Here is a 22500-nt window from a genome sequence, read left to right as displayed (position 1 = left end):
GCCCAAATCAACTACAACAGGTAGCCTATATTTTAAGCTATTTATACACAGTTGTTTTTATAGTTTATTAATAGAACACTGTATCCCAATATAGGCTATAACTAAGGTTTTAATTTCGTATCTCTTCACAGGTACAGGTACATTGTATCACAGGAACTGTGGTGGAGAGAGACATTGGCCAGTGGAAGCACAGATTCCACATTCTACACTCAGAAATTCGGTACTCCCCTGAAAGAGTGTGCAGTATCATAACGGCTTGTGCAATACTACATAATATTTGCACGAGGCGCAACATCCCACCCCCACCAGAGGATGACTGATGGAGAAGTTGGAGATGCCAGCCCCCCAAGCAACATCAATCCATGTGATGGGGCAGCCTTCAGACAACATTTTGCCAACCTCCACTTTGAGTACTCCCCTGCATCTTCATTATAACTGAAAAATAAAATGTTTGAAATGTTGAATATTGTTGTCATGGTTTTGTGTTAACCAAAAATAATTTGGCCCGCACCTTTTGTGATAGAATTTCAAGCTTAATTGCTGCAGGATCCTGGTTCCCCTCCACTCCGGCGATGACGACATTGTCCTCCCCAAGTATGCGCTGCACCAACTTGGGCTGAACTTGCCTTTTATAATATGTTTCCTCTGTTCGACAAATTCAGCAAGCAGTAGTGCTTCTTCTTCCCTTCAGTTCGGTTTTCTTTTGGAATCCATGGTGGCTATGATTACATCATAAAATCTAGGCTATATATAGGCAGGTCAATTAACAGCACACCGGTTTAAAATTTGTAATTAAGAAATGGTGGAAAACGTGTTGGAAACTTTGTTTTATCTTTAATTTCCAATGTGTATATCCTAATGTATTCTCTTGAAAATTCTTTGTCAAATGTGTGTTGAATGTAAACTCCGCTTAGGAATTTCACTATTCAATATGAATTTATCTGAGAATATTTTTAAATAAGGAAATCTATTCAGTGATTGGTCCTTGCCTATGTCGTCATCCAAAATCCTGTTTGCAGCACAGTAAAGTGTCATGAATCAGCTCTAAGACTGACACGTACGATTTAGTCCTACACTTCACTGAAATTTGGACTGAGATGCTTGATAACTAACTTTTAACTGCAGCTTTGAGCCAAGAAATTTTTTACTCTTAAATCAATTCTTAGCAGTGTTCTTATGAGTAATTCTGAGAAGCTTGATAAATACGGGCCCAGATCTCATGTTGTCGTGAGCTTATTGATGACCTGGGTATTTGCATCTTCTCGCAGTGAAGGAGGTTTGTATTGCAGAAAGATTTGTGGAGTTTTTAAGGATATTCTTGAAAATGGTTAGATACAAGACGGAATTTAAAAATAGCATGACATTCAGCGTGAGGTTGCATAACTTCCCCAAACATTGTGTGTTTCCCCTGTGCATTTCTTAACCATGCATTATTGATTGTTCAACTTTATATTCAGATATGAGTTCACAAAGGTTTTATAATGTAATAGCGCTAGTTTATAAAGTAATAGCACTAGTTATTTAAACTCTTTCCTCTGGCTTCACTGCCTGTATATGACTCCATCCTTGCCAGGAAGAGGATCCATTTATGAGATTGTGGCTTTCTCAGCAGGGTCCTGTGGTTTTGTGTGTTTATGAATACTGTTCCCTTGACATTCCTGTGCTCCTCATACCACCCCTTGAGTGCTGCCACTCTGGGAAACAAGGCCTCTCCAGCTGGCCCGCTACTCCAGCATCTAAAACTTTGTGTGGTCATTGTTATATTTAGACAACCCCCTCCCCCAGGTAAAGGGGGGGGGGGTCTCAGGCTTGGTCAGATGCAGGGTGGGGTGATAGAGAGCCCCCTTCCTCAGACAGCTTGTTTTTTCCTTTGCTAAGGTGGGGACAAGGTTAAGTAGTTTGGGATGGTGAGTTTTGTTGGTGAATCTGTGTGCTCAACTTTGAAAAGCAGAGTGACAGTGGTAATACAGTGTGGAGCAGGACAGAAAAGCCCCTTGGGGACAACAAGCTATTCTGAGCCATGTGCTTTTCCCCAGTCCCTGTGCTCTGGATGTTTCGCCCCTGGGTCACACAGTCTCTGTGTCGCTGCTATTTTCTACGCATAAATACAAACACTACAGCCATACAAAAGAATCGGAGGGAGACAGAGAAAAGAGAGGCTGAGACAGCAAGAATGACAAGGATTTTCTTGTAAGGGAGATTTTGTGGCTGGACATCAAGGCTTCTCAGCAGTTTTCTCTCATTGGCCTAATTTGGTATCATTCTTCTCCCCTTCCTCTTCTTAAGTAATTTTCCTAGTTTATGTGGTCTCAGCGGTCGCTTCAACCCCGTCAAGAGTAGATTGAATTAGCACACTGTTTGTCATACTTTGCTGTGAGTTAATAGCCACTATGTACAAGTCCTGAGCGGAACCACTGGGGTAAGGGTAAACAATTGGCCATTGTCCATTCACCATCACACCTGCAAAACATATGTTTGGTAGCATGGGGCTTTGACATGTGTCTGGAGGGTGATGGTATTAAAATGTCTGGGTTATATTTACACACACATAATTGTTACTGTATCGTTTACTGTATCTCAGATGTTCCATCTGTACTCCAACCCTTCCTTTTTAAAGAAAGGGATGGCTGTTGAACATCTCGTACCAGCCTGCTTAGATTTCCTGTGGGGTGACTTGGTGAAATTCTTAGTCTCTGAGGAGCTTCCTTTTTATAACATGACTTTGTTTTCAACTGCCAAATCAGTGTTGTGTTGAGAGGAAATTAACAAAAGATCTGTTGAGTTTGAACTTAGGAATATGTGAACCTTGAACCAGAGCTACTTTATCATTAACACTAAAGCTTCCTGCGCTTCTATGCAGTGGAGCACAAAGAAATCTGTTACTCAAATAAAACATTTCTGATTCATTTTCACAGCTACCTTGCTGAAAATAGAGAAACCCATTTCTCTCTCTCTGCTATTTTCTGCTTCTTTTGGCCACATGCATGCTTACATGCACACACTGTGTGTCTGACACCCATTTAAAAACTGGAGCTCTGAAGCCATCTGGGACTGCAGAGCTTCTTCATGTTGAAATTAGAGCCATATGGTTGCTTGTTAGCCTCCTTCCTTTTCTGAACTGGAATGATATGCTTGTTCTCCACAATCACTACGAGCCTACAGCGTTAAGCTAATTTATTGACAGGGATAATAACAGAGTGCATTACAAGACATTCTTTGAAGTTTATTCCTGTGAATTGTATTAGTAATGACTGTAGTTATTGCTGAAATGATTACCTTTTACTTATTCATATAATCACAAGTCCCCTAGTCAGAAATGTACAAAACCACCACAGTTGCAAAAGTAGTAAGTTTAATGTGTTATGATATCTTGAATGTCTTTGTATAGACACCATAACACTGTGTAATCACATTCAGAAACATAGATGTCATGGGTTTTAGGAATACTGGAGACAGACAGAAAAGGACTCAATCACAAATGAGGGGCATGTATAAGGTTATCTGTTAGATTGGAAGAAACCCCTTGATGTAGCACAAGTTGTCCGTTATTTAACAGTTTTAAGTTTGAATACAAAAGCAAACGTTTTTAAGGACCCTCCATTTATGAATCATCAAAATAAGCTGGTATTTTCTTACTTGCCTTTGGTACTTGGTGGGCAGTATTTTCAGACCCCAGGGCAAGGTAATCTAAGCATGTGCAGGACAGACGATGGCTCATAATACATACTGATAATAAATGACACAGATTCTGTTCTGTGAGGTTAATCAGGCTGAACAAGTGCATGGCCCAAGCCTGTCTGATCTCAGAGCCAGAGCGTCATTTGGCTGACCACGCAAGCACTGACTAATCATCCAGTGGTGAAGAGAACCAAACATCTGTCGTCTTCTCCTTCGTCTCGCCATCAGCAGTTTGGGGAGAGGGTATGAGTGCCAGCCACAAAGAAGATGCTCCATGAAAATGAAAAATGCGATCAGATCTTAGAATTTGATAAATCTGTCCATTGGGGTGTCAACGCAATATCTATGAGCAGGATGAAACAGGATGGAAGGAAGTCTCTAACCCCATAACTTCAGTTCAACTTCTTTCTGCCCTTAGTTCTGTTGGTATACCCTTTCCACTCCCTGATGTAGTTTCACTTAAGGGTTTCAGCTCAGGATGTCTGCCCACTGAACACACAGTAAATACACACCCCTTACCTAACCCAAACTATCAGTCCAGCGTACCTCGCTGCACTCAGTATCCAGTCTTCTACAGTTGGCTGACTACTGCCAGACTCCTTCTAATCTCAGGCTTTCATTCTGACTTTGCTGTTGTATAATCCTCTGCCTTAAATCTGGCTGCCACTTAGATTAAGACTGATTATGAGCCAGAAGAAAGATTGAGTATAAATCAAGAAAAGTATAAATATATGTAAAAGAGGACTTGTGCTTTATCATCTGAGTGAAATGGGGTGAAAGGTAAACAAATACAGCAGAATGTATATCAGGGTAACAGCCTCATTTAAATTTAATGTCATCAGTTTACATTTTTTATGTAGACAACTACTTAAGGATCATCTTTGATATTGCAATGGAGATCTGAGTCTCATTTGTTCTTATTTTTAAAATTTTTGTTGCACCCTCAGCTAGCTTACTACACGCTAAGACAGGAATAAATGGCCTTTTGGGTTCTGTTGCAGAGACCGGCTTACAGCTTGACCCCTGTAAGTCTTTGTAATATAATTCCTAATAATTCTGTCTCATTAAAGTCTGATTATTTATCCATGACACCTTATGGATTGTGGGTCGTACAAACACAGCGCGAAGATGCAATACATTTAGAGATAGGAAATTTTGGTGAAAAATCAGTAAAAGGATGTTTTGACTGCCGCATCTCTGCTTAAAACCATGTTATTAGCTGTATGGGATTCAGAATGCTCTGCAAGCTGTTTGTGGTTACAACAGTGTACTGAGGACTTATATACACAAGCTAGATTTAGAGCTCTGTGTCATAACAGGAAATTATGTCACCTAGACTCCAGACTCAAAGTCTTGTATCCTGTCAGCAATCAGGTTATCAAAATTAAGCAATACAGAAAAATGATCTGCAATTCTAACCTACTGTCTGCTCCGACTAAACTGGCCCACCTACCACTTTCTCACCATCTCTGCCTCACTCCGCCTACATTTTAAGAGACATGTGACAGGATTAGCTAGTATGTAAAACGTGAATACGTTTTGCGTGTCTGCACATAACTCCCAGCTCCCCCAGGTGGGATGTTGAACTGTATTTGCGTGGTCTCTATCCTACTTACTGACCTTTCTGCTGCTTACTCACTTTTTTCCTCCACCTTCCAGCTGTTGACACCCTGATCCCCACCACAACTAGCCACCTTTCTAGTCACCACTTGAAAAGAGCTGTTCAAAGTAAAATTTGAACCAACCGCAACATAATACAAATCGCCCATTGAGGAGTGCCTCAGCTCTGTTGGTGACTCACAAGCAAAATACCGGTAGTGTTAATGTGAACTGACCATCTTGTGGTATTACTCATGTCTTTCCTGCTGACTACAAACACCAAGTCTGGATAATTTGAGGCTTTGTCAGTAAAATGCTTTTCCTTGGTTGGAGGAAGGCCCATTTTGTTGTCACACTCTTTTTTGCAGTTCTCATTGAACCTGTTGTTGAAGGAGTGGCAATCACTGGTTTCCTTTTCTTCCTGACCCCAACACAATACTATCAGCAGTCTGGAGACTCAACACAGGAAGTTAGCAGCTAGAACCTAAAGATGAAGCACAACAGACCTTTTACACCAATTGACCTAATAGACAGTGATTTTTAAAACATCTTACAATCCCCCACGTGCATCTTGAATGAAAAACATCTCTATTTTATTAATTATATGCTGAGAATATTTCTCACAATTATTACTAGTCATGTGTGGCCATGTCTTGATTTGCTAAGATTATTCATCTGTTAAATAAGAATTTTAGCCAGGAAAAGAAAATAAGAGGTTATTTTATGATAACGATGACCTGTAGCTTAAAGACAGACCTAATTATTGGTTTTGCCTTGTATCTATTTGCTAACATAAAACACAATATATAAGGTAACACTTTACTTTAAGTCCCCCTATTTAGCATTTATAAGCAGTGTGTAAACATTTAATATTTGGTGTATAGTACTATAATGTAGTTGTAAGCAGACATTTTTAATATGTGTTTAAATGTACAGTATTTGTCAACAAATATAAATTCTCTTATGAATACATGTGACGTGAAAGGTTTCTGTAGTTCAGATATTTTAATTACTTACATCCCTGGAGAGGGCAACATACAGAAAGTCACTGATCTCAGGTTTACGTTAGTTTCTTCTTTAAGTCTTATCACCGTAGACTTTTAAATGTAACCTGAGTATAAAGCACTAGCACTGGCACCACCTCGCAGGTGGTTTACTCAGCTGTTCAGAAAAATTTGCTGATGCCTCGAAAAACCTGAAATAATTGGACCTGAGATAGACGAGAAAAGGGAAATTGCAAAAAAGAAAGCATAGCAGGGGCCATTTGTTCAGTGGTCCGGTTTCACTGACCACCTGTTAAACAAGAGACTCAGCTGTTGATTTGATGGAGAAGACTGGATGCTGGGGTTTTGGAGATCAGGTTGATATGGGTGAGCAACTTGGTACCTGATGAAAAGGAAATAACACATTAATACTAACATATTTAATGATAAATCCTGATTTTAGGAGAGGCAGAGGCCGAATTAACCATTGGGTTTGACTCATCGTGTCTGATTTAGTTTTTAGGCCAGTCTTCCTTTGACTTATCCATTTTTCATGCTCCTTACTATAGTGTAAACTTTAAATGTATATTATAAAGGTTTAATTCTAAATAAAAACTCTGGACAGTAGGTTTAGGCAGGTTTACCCTCCACCTTATCCCTGATGGATACATTAAATAAACTGGTTTTAAAAAAATCATTACTAACTATATTTAAACAGTATGGGTCATATATAACATGGGTGTTGCTGGAAGTTTATCTGCTGCTGTTTTATCTAGTAAATAAAGATGAAATAAATGAAGGCCAAATGAGCTTCAGTTTTTCTTTCTCACTGTCCTGGGAAGTATGTGGAAATAGCTATCACATCTGAACCAAAACCATGATTCATGAGCAAACGTATAAACCCACAAACAAACTGCATCTTGAAATGTGATGCCCTAAGACCTACCCCCTTAACTTATCGGGTAGTGTGCCCAGTGTTGCTGCATCAGTGTGCAAGTTATGTTGGGGAAATGTCACATCGCTTCAGACGAAACACGTCTGAGTCAGCACAAGGGGCTGTAGGGAAAAGTTAAAGGGTGTTTGTGCGAGGTGGCAGTTGTCTTCTCACCTGTTACTGCAGGGCATGCCAAACATGCATACCATATGCCTGAGGCCACAGCTGGCTACACTAGCTGTCAAGCATCAGTGAAAGTATTCCTCAGTGCACGGCATATGTTGCAATTGGCTCGCCTGTAGAGTTTTCCTTATAGCGTGTGACCTTACTGAACAAAACTCACTGAATGGTTCTAAAGTAAATCATGTTAGTTTTGGACTGTCACAATTAAATCAAATGTTGTAGCTCACCCTACAAACCTAAACCATTTAGATATCTCTTAAAGGGACAGTTGACCCCAAAATCAAAAAAACATATTTTTCCTCTTACCTGTAGTGCTATTTAGCAATCTAGTTTTTTTTTTTTTGTGTATGTGTGAGTTGCAGAGTTTTGGCGAAATCGGTTGTAGAGATGTCTGCATTCTTTTAATATAATGGGACTATATGGCTCGGCTTGTGGTGCTCAAAGCTCCAAAAAAAATACATTTGAAAAACTAAAGAGCAATCTCTCTTTCCAGAAATCATAACCCAGTTACTCAAGATAATCCACAGACCTTGTTGTGAGCAGTTTCATGTAGGAACGGTAGATCGGTAGAAAGAAAATCGTTCCTACATGAAACTGCTCACAACATATTTATTTAGCGCTTTGAGCACTTGAGTACTATATAGTCCCATTATATTCAAGAAAGGCAGCCATCTCTACTGTCAGTATCTCAAAAACTCTGCAACTCACACCAAAACAATATAGATGGATAAATAACACTACAGGTAAGAGGGAAAATGTGTATTTTTGATTTTGTGGTGAACTGTCCCCTTTAAAGGTACACTAAAATACCTATTTCCTTTCCTGTCTTTTCAGAGACTTTAACTTCTGGCATCTGTCTTATGACAGCATTTAAGGTTGCAGCATAACAAAGGCCTTGTTGTCTAACTTGTTCCTTAAAATAAACACCAGATAGTAGCAGGTCCTTAACCCTGATGCTTTAATGCCTACAGTACATTCAAAGGGTGTGACTGGCCTGGGTTTTGTGTCTGTTTCTTTTATCTCCTATCATGCCTGCTAGGCATAACTGGCATATTCTTCATATCCAAACATCACAGTGAGATGGTGATCTCTCAAACGAGTGGTGAGGCTATTCTCTCTTGGGCGATCATTCAGCCCTGCTTAACAGCTGAGCCTGCTGCCAGAACACATCAGCCCAGGGAAGGCTAGAGTCAGGCTTAGAGGGACACACCGGGGTCAGGTAGGGGTTATACTGTGAGAAAAAGGGAGGGGGTGAGGCCCCAGGAGCATCTGACTTCTGGTTTCACCAACGGCTCCAACCTCAGTTGTCTGCTTCTCTGTTTCTTTCCTCATGGGCTTTGGCAAGTCTGTTGCTTTCTTCCTTCTTGAGTATTATGAGTTAGCACCAATGTTGCGTGTGCACACAGGCAGAGACACGTATGATAACATACATGTACACGCACACACATACTAGAGACATTAAGTCCCATGACTGTCACTCTGTGTCACACTTTGTACATGCCTTTCATGACTGTCTGCTTGCAATTAGCTCAGATAGCCTTGGAATGACATACAGTGGTGTGAAAAAGTCTTTGCCCCCTTCCTGATTTCTTATTTTTTTGCATGTTTGTCACACTTAAATGTTTCAGATCATCAAACAAATTTAAATATTAGTCAAAGATAACACAAGTAAACACAAAATACAGTTTTTAAATGAAGTTTGTTATTATTAAGGGAAAACAAAATCCAAAGCTACATGGCCCTGTGTGAAGTAGTGATTGCCTCCTAAACCTAATAACTGGTTTGGCCACCCTTAGCAGCAACAACTGCAATCAAGCATTTGCGATAACTTGCAATGAGTCTTTTACAGTGCTGTGGAGGAACTTTGGCCCACTCATCTTTGCAGAATTGTTGTAATTCAGCCACATTGGAGGGTTTTTGAGCATGAACTGCCTTTTTAAGATTATGCCACATGAACACTGACCTTAACTGAGGCAAGTGAGGCCTGCAGTTCTTTGGATGTTGTTGTGGGGTCTCTGAATGGCTGAAGAAGAACAAAATGAAGACTTTGGAGTGGCCTAGTCAAAGTCCTGACCTGAATCCTATTGAGATGCTGTGTCATGACCTTAAAAAGGCTCGAAAACCCTCCAATGTGGCTGAATTACAACAATTCTGCAAAGATGAGTAGGCCAAAATTCCTCAAGTGTTTACTTGTGTTATCTTTGACTAATATGGAAATTTGTTTGATGATCTGAACCATTTAAGTGTGACAGACAAAAAAATAAGAAGGAAGGGGCAAACACTTTTTCTCACCACTGTATACATGCTTTCTTTCTTTTTTTAATGTACTTTTTCGAGTGGTTTGAGCTTAAAACTGATTCTTGATCACAAAGTAATAAACTTGTCTGGAGACACACCAGAGGATTAATGGGTTTTTTACATAGTATTTGTGCATTTCAGAATCAAGGAGGAAAGCATGGAACCATTTCACCACACAGATTATTTGATATTCTGAGAGGTTTAGAGGTTCAGTCTAAACTGTTCTGATCAGTGTTCATTGTTCAGAACAAAAGCTTTGTTTTCAAGTGTGGGTTTTTTTCTGTATGCTTTTTGAAACCATTTGGATATGAAATGGATTAATTCTTCTTTTCTTTGGGTATTTTGCATTCCGCTACTTGCTAACCAAGTGATGCAAAGGCCAAGGCAGCAACCTTTTTAAGGGCAGTATACGATCCCCAGTAATACATAAAATACACATTTGAATGTCATGACTATTATTTCTTAAAATAACAGTGTAATGTTCAGTTTTCTACTAATCATAACTTCACATTTAAAATCTGAATTCTAATGGTACCAACCGTTTTGTCAGCTCTGGGCACACTAACAGAAAGTTGTGTCTTCACACTCTGGCTCCTGATAGACTCCAACATGCCACATGCAACATTTATTTTTAAAGAACAAAATGCGATGTAGGTCTTGTGAACCCACGGTATGGTATGCAGCATTAGCATAATCCTGGTTTTGGCGGGTGGTGTGTCAAATTTGTCAGATGTGTTATTGTTCCTTTTGGGTTTTGGTGATGAATATGTAAGCAAGGAAGTTAGTAATATTAAGTTGATTTTGATGGTGAGACATATGGAAAGGAGCTATAGCATGCTGTGTGGTCTTTTTCATCTAAAGGTTTAAGATGACTGGTTTCACCTCCTCAAATGATGTTCTGTGGCCTGCAAATACCTCCTATTGTTATGGTAGCTGTAATGAACGTTTCTCAAACAAATGTAAATGTAACCTCAACTTAAACAGATAATACAGACAAATTTGTTCTTCTCCTTTTAATAAACTTTTATAAACTCACTGAGCTAACTTAATCAATTAGCCATTTTGTGCCTAGGGATAGCTTAAAGTGGTCATATTATGCTTTTTCCCTTAATTGTGTTGTGAGTTACCCTCTCCCACAGAAAATACTGCTCCTGAACTGCCTGTACAGCTCGACTGTAGTCCAGCCTTTACTTCCATAACGTATCTACGTCACTATGTAACACGATCAAAATGCACGAATTGAGCAGTTTCCACAAGTACACCTAAATATGAAATTAAAATAACGTTAGATACCCTCCAGGCAGTCAATGGGCATAAAGTTGTTGATGTGGAGTTAAAACATTACCTATGAAAGATAAATTAGTTACAAATGAATAATCAGAATCAGAAATACTTTATTGATCCCCGAGGGAAACGCTTTGTTACAGCTGATCACTATCACGTCACACAGGAGAAGTACTAATAGAATAGAAATAGACAATAATAATAATAAATAAATATGATACACTATAATACACCTAATCAAAATAAGTGCAAGTGGGTATGAAGTATAAAGCTAAGTGTACAGTACAATGTAATAATATAAGTAATAGTAGTGCAATCATGTGTACTGTCAAGCTGAGTGTAGCAGATTTAATCAGCTGATTAGGCGGTGGATATAACTTACCAATCTGAAACATCATGCTCCAGTCTAAGTTGTGAAGCTGGTTTGAGTTGTTCTGTCTGTGTTTCGGTATCAGATTTGGCTGAACCGAAGCCATGGTTACCCGCTGAAGCGGCTTTGTTTTGGATCACAATACCTTGCTCGTCAGCACCCGCCCTACTCTGCTTCTGATTGGCTAGTAGTCTTTACCTACGTACTCCGCATGTGCAACTCCCAACAAAGATCGAATTCAATGGCGCATTCAAGACACAGGGTGAAAATAGGTGCTGCAGCAATGTGCAGTATGAAGAAGAAATATGGTGTTTTGTTTTTTTTTTTGTTTTTTTTTGTTTTTTGAAAATGAAACCATGTAAACCTATTCTGGTACAACCGCAAAATTAAATTATGAGCCTGAAAACGAGTATAACATGACCACTTTAAAAGTATGTGATCATCTTTCCATACCCTCTCCATATTCCATACCCACGCCAACAACCAGCAGTAAATCACCAAGCTACAATATCTTATAAAAATGTAAATATTCGGTCACATTGATGTGCTTTATGCCAATTTTTGTCTGCTTCCTTCCAGATTTTGACATGAAGAAGGACATAGACACATTGATAGCAGAGGAACGTGCTGAAATCATCTTGAAATATGACAAGGTAAGTGTGCGCACACCTAACTCTGACAATACTCAGGACAATTATGATAAACAAAACTTTTTATATTTTAAAAAAGTTGACAAGTTGTCATGGTTCAGTTGGAGGAAACTACACAGCTGAGCATTTCCCTGCACTGATCAGCTTTTCTTTGGGACAGATGTCAGCCACTGCCAAATATCAGGCGCAGATAGTACCACAGTTCATGAAACTCTACATAAAGATGATCCAACCTAAAAAGTAAAATCATGAACCTTTGGAACATGATATTTCCTCAAAGAAGGGCAGTCAAGGTTTATTTAACACATCAAAACAGGGGAGTTGATGGTTTTTCTTGTATAGAGAGGCCCTGAATGGTGCCTGCAATGTCTGAACTCAAAATAGATTTGTTACCAACAGGCAGTGAAAATGGATTACTAGGAATGATCAATTAATGACACAGCAACTGAATGTTGCATGTGTAGTTCACAAATTAGGGTTAAAACACCCATTAGGAATAGGAAAACCAGAGAACCATGTGTGAAAGAGAAGACAAAAAACATAGGAAATGTTGGTCTATGTAGTGTAGTTTTAATGGCTGATGGACCAAACAAGTACAGCAGAGAAACAAATGACTGAAAATTCATTATCGTTGTTGCTTCAGCTCTGCTTTTAAAACATGTGAACCATCCTCTCTTATGCTGCCATCAGTCCACTCATTTGTACACACCAGCACCATCTTAAGTCTTGTTTAAACTGTTTATTTTGCATAAGATATTTTTTAATAGGGGTTGTGGTGTGTGGGTGTTTTTAGGGCAGGCAGGAGGGTGTCAACATTGACCCATGGGAGGATGCCAACTACAGCATCTATAAGGTCACTGACCGCTTCGGCTTCCTGCAGTAAGTTACCTGACTTAAAGCTCTGACAGCTTCCTTGTAGTAGTTTGAATTCTAGGAAAACGCCTTCACTTGTATCTAGAAAATCTCTGTCCCTCTTCCTCTCTTTCTCTCTCTCACCTTTCTCACATTATGATGATGTCTTATAATAGTACTCAACTTTAGATTACCCTCTCAATGTCCCTATATCTAATACATGTTGTATATTTCTGCTTTTCCTCTCCAGTGAGGAAGAGCTGCCAACACCCAGTGCGCTTGAAGAGAAGGTATCAACTTTTAACCTACATAGCAAGTCCAGATTTTGACCATGCATGTGATATATTTTTACTCCCTTTCATATGTATGTCCGTCTTTCCTCTCCTCAGCAAAAGCAGCAGGAGATAGAGCGAGTGGAGAAATGGCTGAAGATGGTAAAGAACTGGGACAAGTACAGAAACAGTGAAAAGGTGTGTAACTCGGTACTGTGACACTCAGACACACCAACATGCTGTCTCAATTTAGCCATCGCTTGTGATGTATTATTTCCATTGCTGTTAAAATCTGTTTTCCATTCCCTTTTTAACCCCAGCTTATTCCCAGTTAAAGCAAGTACATCAGTGCATATGAGTCCTCGTCATTCAAGAGAGTTAACTGGGCTCCATTCCATAAAGCAGCATTTATACCTGACTCTCTGCCTCTTTCCTCTGGTTGTTGCGGTGAACACTGTCTCTTTATGTTTAGAGTCCCTGTTCATGTCTGTTCATATGTCTGTCACATGTGTTTCAGTTGGTGAAGCGTGTGTATAAAGGCATCCCTCTGCAGCTGAGAGGCCAGGCCTGGGCCTTGCTTTTGGACATAGAGAAAGTCAAACAGATTAACAAGGGAAAATATGAGGTATGAATCTTAAAAGTGATGACAATTCCTCTAAAATATGGATACTGTGAACGGGTAAATTCTGACAGTTGCCTAGTTTTTATAACATATTTGTCCTTTTTCTATCCTCCAGAAAATGAAGCAGCAGGCTCGTGGCTTCTCTACGGAGATCAAACAGATAGACTTAGACGTCAACAGAACCTTCAGGAACCACATCATGTTCATGGACCGCTTTGGAGTCAAGTGAGTTCAGGAACAGCTTGTATTTCAGTTTATTTACAAACATTACTGATGCAGTGTGATGATTTCTTCCATCCTTCCTTTAAACTATGATATAATTGCCACCCATATGAGTCACAATAGAAACTTTGGATAATTTGTACTTATCTAAGCATACAAGCTGCTGATGTTTCTGTGCATCATATGAATACTGCCCTGATCTTTAGCCTGTAAAATAAGTGTCACAGTTTAGGTAGCTTTCATAACAAATTTCTACGACCTCTTTTGTTTCATGTGGGGGCCTCCATAGTTCTTGTTGTTGTTTCTTTTGTCACCTCACTTGCTCAGGTTTGCCCTTGCTAAGTCTCTTACAGGGTGTGACCCCCCCACACACACACACACACACAACACCAAAGCAGTGGTTTCCTCCTCTCTGTTTTATTAGCCTTCCTGTCAGTGTACGAAGCCCCACAGGAAATGGCATTCATACAGAAATGTACATCACAGTGTACAATGTGAGACAACACATTGATATAGTGCTAATACATAAAAAAGATTCATTAAACACACATGAAATGAGCTTCAGAACATGGTTGTGGGTGAACTGTATGTTTGAAAATCTGAAAGCCACTGGTTTTGTCCTTCAGTCAGTCAGGTTAACTCTCTGAGAGTGCTCTCCTCTTGCTTTTTGTAACATACTTCCCCTTTCAGTTCAAAGCCTCTGAGTCCAAACAGACCAAAACACCGCTCCATCCTGCTTGACTACCCACTCCTTCCCTGCAACAGCTGTCCCACTCACGCTGAAACACTGACAGCTATTTAAAGCTCCTTTCCTGTCTCTGTCACTGTCTATAAGACGTGTATTTACTATAGAGGCCTGGAGGGGAGACATCCTCTCTCATCTACATTATATTTATTAATGCCCCTGCTCCACTTACATACACATTTACAAACACAATAGCTGCCTTGTTCACTGTCTGAAACATTTGAGACTCCAGATGTAAACAGCCACGCAGCACACAACCCTACGATCACAGAAACAGGATAGAAGCTTTAGAAGCAATTAGGTGATGAAAATCTTGGGGATTTTTGATATTCATGTAGCACAAATCTGCTCACAGTATCTGAAATCATGTCAAACAAAAGCTCCACTTTAGATTGCATCTTATTGATTCCTAGAAACACAAATGTCCTATTTTATTCAATGCTGAGTGTCACTGTAGCACTAATAGATCACATAAGTCCTTTCACACACACCCCTCATTAATACTTGAACATTGTTGCAAAGCTGGATAGCTCGGCCACTGGTTAAAGAGAAAGTATTTCCACACACACAAACACAGTTATATAAACACCACCAGGATGATGGGATTCAGCCAGGGTTTGTCAGCCTGCACAGAAATATTTGCAGCTGTTTTGAGTCTGTCTCTGCTGATTGATGGAGTTAATTTAGGGATGAGGTGGTTGAGAAATCATTACTCATGTGGCCGTGGGGAATTTTCATTTAACAAATTACTATAAACTATAATCACACTATAGTCCGACACACTGTCTCAGCGTGCTCGATTGTTGCTATCAGATCCTCGTTTTAACTGGTGGTTTCTCTGTTCCCTCTCTAGGCAGCAGGCACTGTTTCACGTACTGGCAGCTTACTCTGTCTACAACACGGTAAGTTTGTTTGTGCGAGTATAGATGTGTGCATTCCTAAGTGTGTGTTACATAATATGGAGGAGTCTTGTGTACACTGACTGCACAGCAAAAGCAGCACATCAGCGGCGCAACAGCTGCAAATCCATCGAGTGCGTTAGTTTCCATACTGCAAAGAACAGGCCAAACACTCTAAACCCATCTGTTCTCGTTCTTGTTTAGAGCCTTGGGTGAGATCTTTTATTTATGAGTGTGGCTCTGACTGAATGTACAGCAAAACAGTGTAACAGTCTCCACCGGTGAACCCACATCCATACTCGGCACTCACAGTGTTTAGACCAAGTTCCCCTTTGACAATACGTGTCATTTAACGGACAAGGAAACAGTACAAATGAGCCTGGTGTTACAAGTTATAATTTTGTCCATTAATTTCTCATGACAGCACAGGCCAGGCAGTGTCATCCTTTTGATTTGAATCAGCAACAATTCATTTATAATCTCAACAGTCTTTGCTTCATAATAATGTGTTTGGAATGCAGTTGTGGATGCTGAGGGCAGACATAATGATGATTCTTTGCCTCTGTACTTTCTCCACCATAAGCCAGCGAGATCAGAGTTTGGCGTGAAATCTGGCTTTTACAACCAAATAGAGAATTCTCTGTGTCAACAAATATTTACTAAAATACAGTAAATCCATGTGTATGTAGCCTGTATCTCAATATATGCATGTAGATTAATCTGTATATATTAATTCTTGTATAGGCACAGATTGCTGCCGTCTGGTAGGGATAGAAATATTACCATCTAAAGACAGTTTCGTGTACAGTACACTACATCTCCCTGCACGCAAACATAGTCCAAGTCTGTTTTTCTGACGGGGCTCTGTAGTTGGTTCCTGCATGGTAGAGGTTTTCGAGCCAGAGGAAATGGGCATGTGCTGTTCCCTTTTTTCCCCACTTCTCACACACTGCTCAGAAGAATCTGGGTCAGTAGGAGAGAGGGGGGGGTCTTGTTTGTTCTTTTGCCTATGTGATGGTAGAGAAGAATTTGGAGAATGTGTAGTTTAACCTCAGTGTAACCCTAATTATCTTTACTGTATTTCCTTGAAAGGATACTTCGGAGTGTCCATTTCTAGCTGCGCCTTAATATGGACAAATACCAAGTGTGTGTCTGGTTTTGTGTATCTGTGCTCGCCAAGGGCAATGCGTTTAGTGTAAATCCTTGAATCATTGTTGAGTCAAATTGGCAGTGATTCAAGTTGAAGACATGACATTACTGAGAATGTATGTTGGGCTACAGTAAATATTTGAACAACCTTTGGTAAAAGTGTTTATAATATCATAGCTGCATGTACAGAAGGTCTGTAGCTCCTCGTGTGCAGTACAACCACACACATCCACAGTCTGCCTTCAGACCACATCAGACATTCAGGTGCTCTCATCCCCTCATCTCTCAGCCTGTGTGTGTGTGTGTGTGTGTGTGTGTGTGTGTGTGTGTGTACTCTTTTAAATTCTGAATAATTCCTCTAATTTGCCCATTCTGTTTAATTGAACCTGTCTCTTCTCCTGTGTTCCCCCAGGAGGTGAGCTACTGCCAGGGGATGAGTCAAATCGCTGCCATCCTGCTCATGTACCTGAATGAGGAAGATGCCTTCTGGGCTCTGTCCCAGCTCCTCACCAACAGCAAACATGCCATGCACGGTGAGACAGAGGAAGAAATGGAGACAGACCGATTAAAAAAGCAAAGCTGATTAATGTTTAGACATTTCAAATATCATAACTGTTCTTATTAAAAATATATAAGTGTATGGGGGCCAATACTGTATCAATGTTATATGCAGATGTGTGTGAGTTGTGAAACTGTAACTGAATCCGTACGTGCTTACTCAGATTTGTGAATGTGATTTGTTCATTTGTAAATATTATGTCTCTACCATTACCACGCACCATTTATGGCCTGCTGATTTATTTTTTCACTGTGCTAGGGTTCTTCATCCCAGGATTTCCCAAGCTGCACCGTTTCCAGGCCCACCATGAGCTGATCCTCTCCAAAATGCTACCAAAGCTGAAGAAACACCTGGTAAGTTAAAGTACATCTGTATGTCTGATGCTGTCTGTCCATACAAGAGACATGAAGCTAATTGATTGCTTACAAGGTCATGGGCTGCAGTTGATTTATTCTGGTCATTTCTCATTATTTGATTAATTCATTTGGCAGAAGGCCACGTGTTCAGAATGTTATTGCAATTCCAAGAGTCAGAACTATTTGGAAAGTGAGATTTATAACTGAGAACAGATTATGAGGAGTGATTTCCCATAGAGACCATTTCTCATTTTTTTCCCCCACAGGACAAGGAGCAGATGACAACAGGGATTTACACCACCAAATGGTTTCTGCAGTGCTTCATTGACAGAGTGAGTATTTGGATTTCCAAAAGAACATGAACTGCATGAATGTTCCATCTCCAGATCTTCCCTGCTTGTATCCAGTCCCAGATGTATTCTGCATTTAAACTCAGTCATTAATCACTATATCGCAGTGCATTCCATTGCCTTTTCTTTTGAACACAGAACCACATCTGGGGTTGTTTTACAATTTTTTTTAATCAGACTTGACTCTCTGCTGCTGTGTCTTACATAACAGACCCCTTTCACCCTCACCCTGCGTTTATGGGATATCTACATATTGGAGGGAGAAAAGACACTAAATGCCATGGCTTATACAACCTTCAAGTTACACAAGAGTGAGTATCAGGCTGATTACATTATCTTCTGTGCCGTGCTAAATGAGTCAAACCAGCTTCGTGCCCAGATACAGCCATGGCTGCTGTTGCCTCTCGCTTGGCTGCCTCCTAACTGGATTGCTTACATAATGCAAGTGGCCAGTTGCCGTGGAGAAGAATCGAAAGCTGACTTTTCATTGGACGCTTGCACGAGCATTGCTTCAGGACATTGGTTGAATTATTGCAGAACAGCTCTTCTTCTTTACTTGGTATCTTAAAGTTAGGCCTGTGTCTTTAACAGTATAATTTATATTCATGGTTCACCATATCACACAGGTTACCTGACATGTAACCTCATAGATTTGCGTCCACCCATTCTATGAGTTAACTTGCTTCTGTTTTGTGTCTGCCTTATGTTTGTCCAATCAGAGCGCCTGCAGAAGCTTCAGTTAGAGGACCTGAGGGAGTTTCTCCAGGAGAAGCTGGCTGTTTCTTTCTTCCTGCCTGATGATGTGGTGGTTGAACAGTTACAGGTTGCTATGTCTGAGCTTCGCAGTAAAAAGCTGGACCAACCTCCTCCAGGTGCAGTTGTGTTCTTTTATTCTTTTATTTCCTTTATTTTTCAGTATAAAGCTACAGCTTCACCTCTTTGTCTGATACATCCTAAAGTATTTTTTTCTTATGATGTATTCCCTGTCTTCCATGTCCTTTTTTTAGCCAAGTCAGAGGAGCTGCCAAAGAAAGCTCTGGGTCAAGAGAGACCAGTTCTCCTTCTGCCTCTGCAGCCTGACACTCCTGTGGAGGTCAAAACAAATCTGCAGCCCCACAGCCAACCCAATACAGAGGCCCAGCAAACAGACAGCTTCCCCCTACACCAGACCCCTTCTCCTGCAGAGCCCCAGGACTCGAGATCACCTGACCCAGTTGTAGTCCACACACAAGGAACACCTTCTCCCTTAAGGCCTTGTAGAGTACCTCCGTTACCTCCAAAAGCGGACAAACCCTGTGCTCAGGTCGGGTTGGACAGAGATGTGAAGGAGTCGCTTCCAAAGGTTAGTCAGACTGAAGATGGGGGAAAACAGGAGAGCCGGCCTGGAGACCAGGAGACTGAGGATTGGCCTCCACCCTATGAGCCCCCTGTTTTGGATGCTCTGCCCATGCAGACTGAGGAGGACATCATGGACCTTCCAAATCTGCCACCTCCACCTCTCTTTTACCCTGAGCAGAATGACCAAAGTCCTCTGGACAGTGAATCATCCTGCCATGGGACTGGGACTGACCCAGAGACCCAACGCCGCTCTCCTTCACCCTGCTCAGCCTCACCACTGGTCACTCAAACGAAGCCATCTCCAAAACCATGCCTAAAACCACCCACGTCTCTTGACCTCACACAGAAAAAACCTCCCCTCTCAAAGCCTTCTCCTCCCAGTGCCTTCATCACATCCTCCTCCTGCTCCTCCTCCTCTCCCAGACTTCCTCCCCCAAAGCCAACCAAGTTCCCAGTCTCTCTCTACGTCCCGGTGCCCGCGGGAGACAGACGGCCCTCCAACACCTCCCAATATGACAACCTTTCTGAGGCTGATGAAGACGACCGCTACCTGGAGAGGCTGCTGGGCTCCACGCCTGAGGAAGTTCCCAGCATGCACGGCGAACCTCCACATACCATTGACAGAGACTATGACCCTACTCTGTACCCTGTGCCTCCACCTCCTGTGTTCATCCCTGCTTCGCCTTCTCCTATTCCTCCCTCGCTGGGTGCTCTCCCCAGTTTGCCTCAGGAGCCAGAATATGAAGGAGAGGACAGCTGGGTGGAGGACTCCATCATCCCCCCTCCTCCACCTAGTTTTGCTGACAGACTTACTCCCTTCCAGTGTAGTGCTGCCAGCTGTTCAGAAACACACAGAGCCACCTCACCAAGTTACTCTAAGCCTTTCTCTAGGGGCCCCAGGGACCATTCTGCCTTCCCAGCACCGCTGTTGTACACCGGGTCTCCCCCAGGCCACTCCAGGCCCTCAGGACAGTCGGCAGTAGGGGTGCCCTTGGTCCGATCCAGCCCAGACTTTTGCAGGATGCCTCCAGGTGGACAGCAACTGCCCAAATCAGTGACCTTTTGAAGTTTCCAAGTATCATTCAGGTGTTACTGATTATGCCAATGTGATGTGGACTCTCTGTTGAGGCTTGATTAGTTTTCAAAGCCATTTAAGAGGTGAAAGGCCAGTAGCTATTCAGTGTGTCAAAGGTGTATGTGTGTATGGGAGTGAGAAATGACTTTTTTCATTGATATGTACAGATTTCTGTGATACTTTTGTCTTTTTGTAAGGGCAGTTAACTAAGTGTCAAACGTGTATTTAAACTGCTGTCTGTGCTACTGTTTGCTGTGAGTGTATTAACTTGCCTGCTCTCATTAGTGTGTGAGATCAGATTTGGTTTTAGTTTTGATTTGGTTCATTCAGTGGAAATTTACTAAAGAAATAAGGTGATCTAATACTAGCTGCGTGTTTCACCATTGCTTCATCTCTGCTTAGTTTTATTTTTGTTCCAACAAAGTGTCTTAACCTGTTTGCAGTGCACTAAGGGTAGCGACTCTAACACAAGGGCTTTTGAGGCTGCAGAGTTAGGTCATCTTCGCTAAAGCAGCCAAAGCCTCTACGTTTATATTGCATTTATGGTAAACTGTGAGCAGGCTCACACATCTTAACAGTATGTCAAACTGTAATGAGTAACTGTTATATATAACACAGGTTTTTTTTTTGGGTTTTTTTACTGTGTCTTAGGTCAATACTTGATAAAGGACCACTAACCCAGGTTGCACCAAAGCAGTTTGCAAGCAAACTCTTAAAAGAATCGTTGAAGTTGTAACCACCAGCAACAGGAAAGATGTGGTGCAATATGTCATTGGTGTAAATACTGAAGCTAGTTTCATTTGTTAATTTTTTCCCCAGGCAGGTAGCAGTGCGTACTCTGTGGGTATTTTGCTACTTTGTTTGCTGTTAAATTGATGTGTTAGGATGCTGTCAATTTCAAAGAAATGGTTTCAGTGTTTGTCTGACACTTGATTTCACAGCAATAATGTACTGTTTCATGCACGTATCAAGGCTAAATAAGGTGGAAGTATAAGACTTAACAGGAGGATTTAATGAATGCAACATATTGTCAGCACAGACTAAGTTACAGTAAAAATCCTTGCCACTATTTATGAAGAGTACCTCCATCTAGTGGTCAGAACGATTACAGATTGACAGTAATTGGATTTAAGCTCTAAAGTCCATGCATTTGAGCACACATGTCCAGTGACAAGAGGCTTTTGGGAAGATTAGTTCTGACCATGACATAAATGCTACCTACAATGCCTATTTATGAATGTGCACAGTCTTTTCTGCATTTAGACATGTCAAACGACCTAGTAAGCTAGACTTAAGAATACAAGGACAGACCCGTATTACACTGTTCTGTTCTCTCACGGACCAAGGATAGAAGCGAATGAATAAGTTAATTAATTCATATGCACAACCATGTGTTAGAGCCAGTGCAGTCACTCTGGTGTCAATTTATTTTAATTGCTCAGAGCAAACGTTCTTGAGAAATGGAAGTTGAGCCATATTACACTGTACAAGGACCTAATAGTCAAACATGTTTATATTGTTGTTTCATTCAGTTATATATTATGTTGTATGCTATGCCTAAACATCTGTTTAGTTTTTTGCACTGACCTTTGTCATTACTAAGAGGTTTTGCAATTATCTGCAAGTATTCAGTTGTTTTTCTAATGGAGTTCAGGTTACTACTAAAAACTATTTTCATTTGAGGGAGTGATGTTAACAGATGCTTTACGGTTTGTTCATGGACTTTGGTCTCGCTGCTGCAATTCTTACCCAAGAACTTGGATCTTGGCCTGCACACAAGTTTGTTTGGCTTGCTGGAGTATCTTTAGTCATGTGACCTGACCAACAATTGAACATCACTGCTCCTTTTATGGATCTGGTTGACATCAGAGATGCTGGGGCTCAGACCAAAGCTTATGTACATTTATCCAACTGCTTATTTGAGTTTTATAAAGAGATAAACCTTAGTTGTCTGTTGTCTTCTCTTTTCCACAGAGACAATCCACATCTGGTTTCAGACATTTATTGCACACCCACAAAGGCCATTTACATGTAAAGGCATTTGAGAAGCTTTTTCATATTGTCATTACATATGGAAATGGC

General features: G+C 40.8%; 2 protein-coding genes across 2 annotated transcripts in view; one reads left to right on the top strand and one right to left on the bottom strand.

Annotated features, from left to right (window-relative positions):
* si:dkeyp-19e1.3 (USP6 N-terminal-like protein) overlaps positions 1-22364 on the top strand; it is a 27841-nt gene extending 5477 nt beyond the window's left edge. The window contains exons 2-14 of the mRNA XM_044194881.1: positions 11909-11982; positions 12773-12858; positions 13082-13121; positions 13221-13301; positions 13621-13728; positions 13841-13950; positions 15546-15594; positions 17153-17273; positions 17558-17652; positions 17922-17987; positions 18217-18316; positions 18725-18877; positions 19013-22364. Coding sequence (XP_044050816.1) covers positions 11917-11982; positions 12773-12858; positions 13082-13121; positions 13221-13301; positions 13621-13728; positions 13841-13950; positions 15546-15594; positions 17153-17273; positions 17558-17652; positions 17922-17987; positions 18217-18316; positions 18725-18877; positions 19013-20409 — 2472 coding nt within the window. The 5' untranslated portion in view covers positions 11909-11916 and the 3' untranslated portion in view covers positions 20410-22364. The remainder of the gene's footprint in view (positions 1-11908; positions 11983-12772; positions 12859-13081; positions 13122-13220; positions 13302-13620; positions 13729-13840; positions 13951-15545; positions 15595-17152; positions 17274-17557; positions 17653-17921; positions 17988-18216; positions 18317-18724; positions 18878-19012) is intronic.
* Positions 22365-22404: 40 nt separating this feature from the next.
* The window catches only part of uevld (UEV and lactate/malate dehyrogenase domains), an 8126-nt gene continuing 8030 nt past the window's right edge, over positions 22405-22500 (bottom strand). Inside the window, exon 12 of the mRNA XM_044194883.1 lies at positions 22405-22500. This exon is cut by the window's right edge and continues 823 nt beyond it. The gene's annotated coding sequence lies outside the window, so the exon portion shown is untranslated.

The sequence above is a fragment of the Siniperca chuatsi genome, linkage group LG4 (assembly GCF_020085105.1).
Source record: "Siniperca chuatsi isolate FFG_IHB_CAS linkage group LG4, ASM2008510v1, whole genome shotgun sequence".
NCBI lineage: Eukaryota > Metazoa > Chordata > Actinopteri > Centrarchiformes > Sinipercidae > Siniperca > Siniperca chuatsi.
This window is presented reverse-complemented; position numbering and strand designations above follow the sequence as displayed.